The sequence below is a fragment of the Medicago sativa genome, chromosome 8, assembly GCF_051527215.1.
Source record: "Medicago sativa cultivar Bolivia chromosome 8, Bolivia_mono, whole genome shotgun sequence".
Lineage (NCBI taxonomy): Eukaryota > Viridiplantae > Streptophyta > Magnoliopsida > Fabales > Fabaceae > Medicago > Medicago sativa.
In genome coordinates, this window is record NC_140756.1 from 90,735,668 (window position 1) to 90,747,520 (window position 11,853).

Here is an 11,853-nt window from a genome sequence, read left to right on the forward strand (position 1 = left end):
AGGAAAATCCAATCAAGGTTCAGGTTGATGTCACACTTTCTGGATTGAAGGATAGACTAAAACAAATCAATTATCGACTTAACCACAAAGACACAAGGACGGTGGACAACGTTGAGTATCGTCGTTCATCGACTGACTTGGATGGAAGCGTCCATTTCATCGAGATGAAACTTTAGAACTCTCGACATGATAACCATGTTCTCAATATTTGATCAATACAATATTAAAAAATCGATCGAGTTGGATTTTTCCTTGGTTAGACCTATCGAAAATATACATAAAAGTTTGATCCAGTCCAAGATCTATGAAGAAATGAGGGCTTATGGAGAAACAAAAAAGTTGTCTTATTTACAACTACGAATCATTTTGTCGCGTGTCTTGTTTACAAATACGTTAAGTGGTCTTTGAATACCTCTTTGCATATGTTTTTGCTTGAATGTTAAAACGTGTTTCGACATTAACTACCGTTGTACCAACGACAATCAATCAAATACAATAGACAAGCAACATGAGTTAACCATCGTCGAGGGTATTTTTGTCAATTTAGCAAATATGGTGGCCTAAAAGGAATTTTCGAAAAGAAGTAACAATAGATCCCATGACTGAAAGGTGGAGAAGAGGGTGAGTGAATCCAAATCCAAATCCTGATTCTCATCATCGTTTCGTTCTCCCCTCTTCCAATTCGATTCTTCTATCTTCCGAAACCTAACCTTAATCCTTCAATCGCATCACATGCCCTTCCTCTCTTCGCTTCTGCTTTGAGATCCGATCCGATTTCAGTATAATCAAAGAATTCTCAATCCGAATCGTTTGCACCTGATTCATTCATGTTCTAATCGTAATCCCTCTGCTGCCGAATCGGAAGATGGGATTAGTATTTACTAGATTGTTTTCATCTGTTTTCGGTAACAAGGAAGCTCGAATTCTCGTTCTCGGTCTCGACAATGCCGGAAAAACCACCATTCTCTGTATGCTTCTTCATACTCTCTGCATCTTACTCATTCAATTCGATATTTTTCTTATTAATTTCTTTCATTTTTTTCAGATCGGCTTCAGATGGGGGAAGTTGTCTCTACCATTCCAAGTTCGTACCCGATCTCGTTTTACATTGTTCTGAATCTTCTTTTTGCTGAATTTTTTTTGTTTTAGATTTTCAATTCAAGTTATTAGCAATGCTATTTTGTTCAAAAATATTGTTACAGCATGCATATTTTATTTTTGATACTTGCATGTATGGATGGATGGCTGATTGGTTTATTTGATTATTTGATACAGCGATCGGGTTTAATGTTGAAACTGTGCAGTATAACAACATTAAATTTCAAGTCTGGGATTTAGGTAATCACTTTAATTAATTTGCTTGTTTCACATGAATTCTCTTTGTATTTTATGTATGTTTTATGGTGTACATGCTGTTAAACATATTTGAAACTGACTATAGAGTCATAGAGATGACCGTATTATCTTTCCTTGTTGAGATTACCATGTTATCTTTACAAATTTTGCATCATTTGATCATAGGGATAAGGTACATTCGCACATACATGTGCTTGTACAAGCTAACTATGTTTAAAAAAAGATCCTTACCTAGACCAAACTAGTATGGTTTTCAAATAAAAAATGAAATATGTTTTCCCTTTATTTTATTTCAAAGTTGTAAAACAAAAGCACTATATTAAACATGTAAAAAACTAGCAATAAAGGAATTATTTATCAAAGATGTAATATCTAACTCAATATGAGCACTAAAGTACCAGCACCAGTTGTAAGTAAATTACCTATGTCGTTGCATGTTTAGTGGTAAAAACTCTACCTTCAGTGGGCAATTTTTGTAGGTACCTATTGTGTCCAGCGTTTTAGTCCAATTTCCATCCCTTTGTAGAGTAGGTCACTTGCATATCTTAATGACTTGTGGGTTGCAAACAAAACAGAGTTTGATGTCACACCAAGTTAAGTTTTATTAGTTTTTCCCGGACAAACTAAGGCCTTTTTTCTTAGAGGTAGGAATGAAATTTGAACCAGCGTAGCTCAGGTTTGGCTTAAACATGAACATGCAGTACTTCTTAAGAAAGTTAGCTCCTTTTTTTTTTTTCCTCAAGCTCAGATAACTTGCTCACAACAAGTTGCTTGAGCTTAATGAGCCAGGCTCAAATCCTATACATCAACCACTGTTTTTCCTCACTAAATCCTGTACTCAATATTTTGAATTAACCTGTGAACCTGGCTTGACTTACCTCCATCCTACTCATAGGACTGTGTCAATTGTCATGACATTTCTGTCTCATGTTAAATACTAGCAAGCATACATGGGCTCGTGTTTTAAACTTTAAGTTTGCTGGTGTCATTTTTGGGTACTGTAGTGATAAGTGAAACATGTAACAAAGCGAGTTTGGATAATTTTGTCCTCTTCTGGCTGGTGATTTTTTTTTTTTTTTTTATCTATATGTAGTTTTGAATTTTGATATAGTGCAAGGGAAGATAAAAATAAGCTGAAACCTTTGACAATAACTTTTATTATATTTTCCTGTGTCAAGCTATTTTCTTAGTATGCATTAAAGAAAATAAACAGGCGTCAAACCTTAAAATATAGTTTATTACTTACAGTCATTTGAGCTTATAGTTACACGAAACTTAATATGATATAAAATAGTGCTATTGTAATAAGTCCTGGCTTGTTTCAATTTCTAATATCCAACTTTTATTTTATACAGGTGGGCAAACAAGTATCAGGTAAACCTTATGGTTTCATTCTTGCATCTTTTGACTGATGGAAAATGTGTATTTTTTTTATATTCTTTTTTTTTTTAAATTTACTTTAACAACGAATAGCTGGTGACTTCTGGTGTGTTACAATGTCATGCCTGTAGTATTTTTTTTCTATCCCCTATTTGATATTATGATCTAATTCAATTGCGGCTACTCCACTCATCATGCAATTCCTTTTTTTTAATCTTAACTCTTCCATATTTCTGTTTAGCTGTAAATGAACCTACTAAGTCCTTGATGTGTGTATTTCTAGTAAGAAGATACCAATCCTTCTGCAGTTAATTAGTGTGAGTATATATATATGTGTGTGTGTGTGTGAATGTGTAGGTTTCTAATAATATAAACATACATGCCTAAAATCTAGAAGAATAAAACGTTATTGAAGAAAAACAATGCATAATGACAATCTCATGTGATATTGTAGGTTAAGGACCAAATATAATGAGAAGTTTCAATATGATGTTTAATATGCTAAGCAACCTTGTATTTTATTAGGAAAAAAATACTCCCCCAACAACAGAAAGATGCTGCAGAACTTAGAGGGTCTGCACCTCTTTATGGCCAAATTTCCTAATTCTCTCTGAAAATGATAAGGGTTCTCTCTTTCAACCCCTCCTTTTGTTTATAGGCAACGTTCCTTATTTCTTCTGACCATCTCGGTCCAGCAACTAACCTAAGTCTCTCACTCTCACTTAGATATTATCAATCACCTAACGCAATCTTATTCATTTTTGAAACTGCGGTAGCTCATGTTGTGGAAAGAAATGCTTTGTGGATCCAAAGATGAATTTCTCTTTTAGTAATTTATTTATAATGTTGGACCCAAGCAGTAGTTCTGACATGCCATTTCACTTGTAAATGTGGGAAAAAAATTATATGGTAGTAGCATGATTAAAAGAACAAATCACAGGAAAATCGAAAACCAGGTGGACCAAACCACAAGATGGGAAAAGAATTCATCCCTGATATATATGTAGTAGGCCATATTGTGTTTGATTATTTTTTACTGTGTTTGATTATTTTTTTGTCCATAGGCCATATTGGAGGTGTTACTTTCCAAATACTCAAGCAATAATCTATGTTGTTGATTCAAGTGACACTGATAGGCTTGTGATAGCTAGGGAGGAGTTCCATGCAATTCTGGAGGTATATGTTCCTGATACAACACATACACCCACACACACACACACACACACACTTCATTTACAACTTTGGTACAAGAATTCAGTTTGTTACTCTTAAAATTCTCTTGTAGCTTATATTGCAATTTACAAGGGATTGGCGGCTCTAAGTTGTATTTCTAAAGTATATAGATTACGTGAAGTTGTCCTCGTGAGCTTAGCTCAGTTGGTATGGACAATGCATAATATATGCAAGGTCTGGGGTTCAAACCCCAGCCGCCACCAAAATAGATTACGTGAAGCTTGAATGTTTTGAAAGAGTACTATAGAAGAATGATGTAGGTGTTATTTGTGATTATAGGCGTCTCCTAAGCTAAGAGGAATTATTTTTTGACTGAATCTAATTCTGGTGTTTGATTCATCCTAATTGGAATAGGCTTTGATCGTTGTTTTGAATGATTGGGGGCCTGTTTTGTTTGATAAATAATTTTGTTTTTTTGTATTCCTTATTTTTACTGGTAATTATAAAAATGCTGCTTTGTTGTAAGTGTATTTACTGTTCTAAAGGATTTGTTTACAAAATGGTGACTACATTTTTGCGTTTTCATCATTTCATGCACTCCTTGATAGTCGGAAACAACTTAAAACTATGGTGACGTTTTGTATTTATCAATAAAACAAACTGAAATAGTGTTTTCTCAACCAAAAAATGAATCCTTAGTAATTGTAATTTTATTGTGGAGGGGTTTTCATGAATCAGAAATTTGATTAAAAAATACGCATGTGCCTACTTGTCAATTTCATTTCTTGAATCATTATAATCTAATGCATTTTTTTAATTTATGTGCATGTGTGTTAAAATCTGATGCCTAATTAATTTTTATCCGTTTCTCCTTTGACTAGATTTTATTTTAACTATTCTCCTTTGACTATGGTTTTGTTGTCTGATGTGATTGTGATTTCAGTTTTACAAAAAACAAAATTGACACTAATTATTTTCTCTGAACCTTTTTTTCAGGAAGAAGAACTAAAAGGTGCAGTTGTTCTCATTTTTGCAAACAAACAGGTCAGAATTTGATTCATAAGTGTTGGATGCACATATTTTCACTAGGGGGATAAGAAGTAAGGGCTGGATATATAAGAGCTATGAAGCTGATATGATCGGGCTTAACTAATTATATGTGCATGTGCATAGATAATATGGCAAATATAATGTAAATTTAAATTTTGAAGCTTATTTATGCATTTGTCTCATGTGTGTCCCGTTCCATTATGCAGGATCTACCAGGCGCCCTTGATGATGCTGCAGTGACGGAGTCTCTTGAGTTGCACAAGATTAAAAATCGCCAATGGTCTATTTTTAAAACTTCTGCTATAAAAGGCGAAGGACTTTTTGAGGGACTTGACTGGTAAGTCTAATAAAATTGAATGCTATTTCAAGGTAGTTAGGATATCAAATATCCTAAATAAGTAGTGATGCTGCATTGTTAATTTACACTTTTTCATTTTTCAGTATTTAAAGGATATTTTTTCCAATGTTATCAATCATCAACTCAGTTAGGACTTGGGATACTGATTCAATAGTTTATAGTAAACAATTTTTTTAAAAAAAAAATAATCATAACCTGTAAATATTGTTTTTATTTTTTTTTTAAAAATATCATAATTTTATAATTCGTACCATACATAAGTAGAAATTTGTAAATTTAGTTTTAACATGATGAATATCAGTTATAATGTTTAGCAATTTTTATAGGATAAATAACCATTAACAAAACTAGTATCCACTATCCATAACAGATAATTTTAATATCGTATATCTAATAGATCAATTCATTTGATATAGTATAGGAATGATGCAAACTTGAATAAAAATAAAAAACGCAGAGGGAAAAAAATGACTTGGCCAGATCAATGTTGAATTGGGTGGTCACTGTTTTTTTTAATGGGAATTAGACTTAGTCAAACTGATTCTGATGAATTTCCAATCCAATTAGTGGCTGCTACTAGTCATTTGACTTTAAAGTTTTTATAGGATTAAATATGTTTGTAGTCCATGTGGAATTCCAACTTGTAAAGTTTAGTCCTTATATTTGAAAAACTTTTTACAAAAAATGGGTGCTTTTAGTTCTTCTACTCTACTAAAATATAGCCCCTATAAAAGCGAATTAGAGACAAAATTTTCATAAAATTTATGCGGGGAAAAACTTAAAATGCTGTGCTTTATTAAGGACTAAAAATACATTTAACCCTTTTTTATATCTCAAACAAAATTTAAGGGCAGTTATTCTTATGGCTACCTTACATAAGTATGACTGTGCAGCGATCTTGGTGGTTTTGAATAGTTGCGTAGTAACATATATGCAAAATGTAGAAATTATTATGGTTTGCTGATAGAAACCCTATGTAATAGAACGAGATTTAACCTTACTTATGCTCGTTTGAAATGTGAAGGGAGGTATATCTTGGTCTAGGAAATATGCCTATGGACTTTTACGTTGTGTAGTTATTAATGGGTCTTTATTGTTACTAGTTTGATATTTGCCAATGTTGATGTCACTTTTTGAGATGTTTAGAGTTACACTGCTCTGAAATTTTGATATAACCTTGCACTTCCTTTTTGTTGCTCATTGGGGTTACGTGATGCCAAATGTTAATATGTAGGTTGAGCAATACACTCAAATCTGGAGGTGGCTGAAGGTGCAAGCTTCAGTGAATTAGATATAATTTAGATCGATTGGTGAATTCGGAAGGATGGTCGACATTTGTTTTTTTGATATCGCTTCACTAAGACGTTATAATTATTATTGTTATTGGGCTCACCTATTTTATTCCTTTTTTTTTTTTTTTTTTCAAAGATTAACTATGAATGTTTGTCTTTTTGTTGCTGCTGTTTTTATTTTCGAAGTTCATTTCTTGACCCCTCTGCATTTCTTGACCCCTCTGCATAGAGTAGTTCCGAAAGAAAAATTTGTCTTCAAATTTGTTTGTGTAATCGAGCTACATGGGGTTTATATTCGAGTTGTGTGTTTTCATCGTAACCTTATTGCTACATGGGGTTCAAATTTGTTTGTGTAATCGAGCTACATGGTTGTTTTTGAAGGTGGGGTTGACTTTCTCCCATTGGGAGATTGCATTTTATCAAGCGACCATACTGTTGCTAGCAATTGAGAGAGAGAGAGCGAGAGAGAGTCATGATCCGTTGACATCGGGTGTAAGTCTTTTGACTTAACACCAAATCTCGGTCGTTCAAACAAATTAATCTTACAATTAATAGCAGACTTTGATGTGACTCTTTCTCCTCGTTGTAGACAAGCATTGTCTATACCTTCTTTTTTTAACGGATCCATCATCTATACCTTGTAATCCTTGAATCTACGAAATCACTATTCGGAATCACAACATGTTCGTAAAGATGATTAGTTTATCAAAAGAGCCTTATTCATCGACTTTGAACCTTAATTTTTTTTCCTGAAAGCAATAGATTTGCAATTGAAAGGATTAATGATTCAAATAATTGTGAAATAGAATATTAAATCGATGGTTTTGATTATGTCCAAATTTCCTTAAAAAAAATGTATTATGTCCAAATTTCCTTAAAAAAAATGTATTATGTCCAAATTTCATAAAAATGATGGTAGCTATATAAAACTTGCATTGGAGTGAGCATGACATGACATTGAGTGAACTAAAACTTAGTGTATCAACTACAGAAGCGTAGTTTTTATGTATTATTGTTGTGAACTTTGTATCGTTTTAAATTTTATTGTTATGTATTAATTTGCATTTTATTGAAAATGTAGTTTTTATGAATTATAGTTGTGAACTTTTTATCATTTTAAATTTTATAATTTTATTATTATTTACAATTCGCTTAGGTAAATTTTATTGAAATAATTTTCCCACAACTTAAATAATTAATATTTTTATGCATTTTAATTAAAAGGGAGCCCTTAATATGGACCCCAAAATAAAGGTCCACCAGTGAACCTATACATATAACCTGCTGCAGCCGGTTACCCAAAAGAAAAAAATAAAAACAGTGCAGAACTCTAAACATTTTTTGTTTTGTTTAAGAACAAAATATGAGCAATTTATGGCAACTACCTTCCTTTATCTGCGACTCGAATCTTTCACTTGTGAACTGTGATGACTGATGAGTCAATATGTTCTTTAGGATTTACAATTTTAATTTTAATATGTAAATCATTTTTGTTCTAAATATTTTTTCATCAATAATTCGATCTCAAATCAGAAACAAAACATTTATAAGACAATAAAACTCATGTGTAGATCGACAACAATTCCATTGGCACTGGCAGAAGCAAATCAGAATAACAACACTACCGATTTGTATCCTTCTTCTCTCAACATGGGTAGATCTGCAAAAGAGTTGAACGACTTGATTTTACAGTTTTTCATTTTGTTTGGTAATGAGGTTCAATCTTTTTCCTTCAAAAAAGAGGTTCAATCTTTTTATGTTGAATCAGAGCCTCAACACAGATTTTCATTTTTTTTTCAATGCGTTCATCTGTAGCCAGTTTGACAAAGTCCGACGAACCAGTTAGTTAAGGCATATCCTCTCCGACGAGTTTTTGTTGGGTCAAAAATTTTCTGCATAACTTTTTTTCCATGAAATTCTTCATAAATCTATTGAGAAATTGAGATTGAATTTGGGCCCTCTGTTATCATTCATCACATTGATATTTCGTAAAACATGTTTTGAGACAATTTTCTGCAAAACACTGCTATGAAAGTTGAGAATATTTGGACATTTTTCGTCACTGAACACTAAAAATTGTTTTTCTTAAGACACTAAAAATTGTTTTTGAAAAGTGAGATTATTGTAAAATAAATAAATAATAATTTAAGTTAGGTAACCGGCTGTAATAAGTAATTTACATGGGTTCACCAATGGACCTTTATTTATAGGGTCCATAGTAGGGGCTACCTAATTAAAATAGTTAAATTTCCTTTCAAAAAAAAATAAAATAGTTATTTTCATATTAGTTTTGAATCAAAACTAATTACAAATAATAAAATATAAACTTGTGGGGTCAAGTTTGAGTTCTTTATAAACAACCACTGTTAAAGTAAAAACTACTTAGATTAATTATTGATTGATTAAATTTTTACATGACAATTAGACCCCACAAGAAACAATATAGTTTACTTACTTCCATTCACCCCATTAAAGATGCTCTTAAGTGTCTCTAGGAGATAAATCTATGAAATTTCCTTGTATAAATTATATAGAAACTTAAGTGGTCTGTTACTAAATTAAATGTTTTATACAAAAGCTTGTGTGCTGCATTAACGGTTAACCGCTTCAAGTGTTTACCCAAAGTCGACATGTTAACAAATCGATTTTAAGCAACTAGAAACTTATTTGGAAAGAAAGTGATATGAAATTTCGAATTCAAGTAAACACAGGTGTCTCAATCCTTCAATTTCTTATTCATTCTTGATGAATGAGCCTCAGCATAATTTTGTTTTGTAAAATACTCCCTCCGGTCCTTATTATAAGAAACAATTGACTTTTTTGGTTCATAGAATAATTAATGTATCTTGTTATAAATATAGACTAGATACATCACTTACACAATGAACCTAAAAAGTCAACTTTTTCTTATAATAAGGACCGGAGGGAGTAAAATTTTGTTTTGTAAAATAAAATTTTGATTATGAATCAGACCGCAAAGGTTTTGGTAGGAATTAAGGATAGTGGAAGATGAAATAGTTGAAAGGTTATTTAGAGATATTCATTTAATGCCGAAAGGTGATGCCCTTTGGGGAAGGGAAGAGCAACTACAACTAGCAAGGTTGTCACAAAAAGACGAGCGCAGCCTTTTGGAGTCTCATCACGTTTTTAACCCACTCACATGACTATGTATCAATCACACTCGCAATCGTGATGCGTTTTTGCCACCAATTTTTCTTTCTCTTTTGTCGTTTTCTACGCATTTTCCTTTTCACCATGCCTTATTGCCACCGCCCAACAAATTCTCAAAGTGGACCAAACCAGGACACGGATTTCTTGCTCATAAAAAACATGCAGTTTCATGTCGTAGTCAATCTCGATTATTGATTTAAGATTAAACGGTTAAGATTTAAAATCAGTAAAACAATCTCAACTGCTGAATGAAAATCGGACGATCAAGATTTGTTACGGCGTCCTACTTCTAACCCTCCATTATAGAAAATATTTGGTGAACAGGGTGGCGAAGCTAGCCAAAATTTTAATAGTCCAAATATATAGAAAAAATAACCGAGACTCAACCATGATTACACCATTATATTTGTTCTCCTTATCTCTTTCTCTCTCTTTATACTTTGAGAGCGAAAGAAATAAAGAAAACAATGTAAAAAATGTGATAAATTAATGTGAGATACAGCAGAAAAAAATATAGAGATAAAATAAGATATTTAATGGTTGTATAAAAATGTTCAAATAACTTGATTACACAATTATTGTTCTCCACATTGTACCATGATTACACCATTATCGTTCTCCACATTGTTTATATATATTATAATCCCTTAACTTTGATTTTTTTTTTTTAAGATTAACTTTGAACTAAATACTGTTATATAGTAGTCGTATTAATTTACCAAAAGAAGTGAATATATTAAGATATCATGATCAAATGCTCAGAAGTCAGAACCGTCTTTCAAATTACTCCCTCCGTTTCAAAATACATGTCCATTTTAGAGAAATTGCAGTAACCAAGGAGAAGCTAGTTTGACACAAAAGTTCCTATTATACCCTTGTCTTTGATTTCCTCCATTTTACATTTATTTACCCCATCTCATAATTACTTCCAATACCAATACCAAAATTAATTAAAGTCAATCATCCTTCAATACCAACACATTCTGGCAATACCAATACATACGGTTCATCTAGTAAATCACATTGTTTTTGCTACTGGATATTCATTCAAATCAAATCAAAACCACAATCTGCCTTTATATTTAAGTCAAAATCCTTTGTTGCTTTTGAAGATGCTTCTCCACAATCACCATGTTTTTGCATTCTATCATCTTGTAAGGTTATGTTTGTGCCACTTTGTAACCCATCAAAAGAGTCTTCAACCCTTTCATATTGTATGCTGTCGAAAGAGTCTGCAACTCTTTCATTTTGCAAATCTTCAACTTTCACAAACTTTCGTTTGTTTTCCATTTTTTTTTTGTAGTTTTAATTATAAAATTTGCTATTTTTATAAACAAATTAGAGAGTCCAATTAATTAGGAGTAGTTAGTTACGATGGATTAAAGTAAGTAGTCATGGGAAAATAATTTCTTGGGAGAGTGCATCCACTTAAAATTGGGTCAACATTTATTAGTGGAAAATAATTATTGTGGAGATCTAGAATCCAATTAATTGGTGTACAAGGGTATACTCCCTCCGTCCCTTAATGTAACCACCCATTTGATTTTATTTTTGTCCCTAAATGTAACCACCTTTTCAAATTACTAGATGCATTTATTACTTTTTTCCTAAACATACCCTTAATTAATACTACTAACTTGTCTTGAAATATGAATAGTCAAATTCAATACACATACAAACAAAGGACAATTTGGTAATATTAATACACAAAACAGACACATTAATTACACTGACAACTTTTCTTAAGAAATGTGAAAAATGCAAAGGGGGGTTAGATTAAGGGACGGAGGGAGTAATAGACAAACTGTATCCTAAAACTATCAAATGGACATGTATTTTGAAACAAAAATTTTCTCTAAAATGGACATGTATTTTGAAACGGAGGGAGTAATAAATTTATCTATTTCAGTTGCAACCGTCTTAAGTGGTTTAGTAGAGAAAGGCTAATACGTTTTATCATACACTTTTTAATATACTCTCTCGGTTTAGTAAGATGTTGGGGGAATGATTCAAAAAACCCTTATATACTAAAGTTAGTGGAGGACTCTAGTAAGGGGAGTGGACTATTTCATT

The 11,853-nt window shown here is 32.1% G+C and overlaps 1 protein-coding gene across 1 annotated transcript; it reads left to right on the plus strand.

The window, feature by feature from the left end:
• The first annotated feature begins 589 nt into the window (after window positions 1–589).
• On the plus strand, window positions 590–6,928 carry ARF3 (ADP-ribosylation factor 3). Its single transcript, XM_085731853.1, has 8 exons — window positions 590–968; window positions 1,046–1,084; window positions 1,276–1,338; window positions 2,712–2,730; window positions 3,801–3,912; window positions 4,906–4,953; window positions 5,166–5,296; window positions 6,552–6,928. Exons 1-8 carry the CDS (start codon window positions 866–868, stop codon window positions 6,583–6,585), a joined length of 549 nt encoding a protein of 182 aa, XP_085587979.1. The 5' UTR covers window positions 590–865; the 3' UTR covers window positions 6,586–6,928.
• Window positions 6,929–11,853: the final 4,925 nt, after the last annotated feature.

Bases quoted from the DNA above. Each gene is read 5' to 3' on its own strand.
- ARF3 (XM_085731853.1), top strand. From the start codon at position 866: ATGGGATTAGTATTTACTAGATTGTTTTCATCTGTTTTCGGTAACAAG. The intron at 969-1,045 runs GTATGCTTCTTC...CATTTTTTTCAG, and splicing joins CGGAAAAACCACCATTCTCT to ATCGGCTTCAGATGGGGGAA. The intron at 3,913-4,905 runs GTATATGTTCCT...CCTTTTTTTCAG, and splicing joins AGTTCCATGCAATTCTGGAG to GAAGAAGAACTAAAAGGTGC.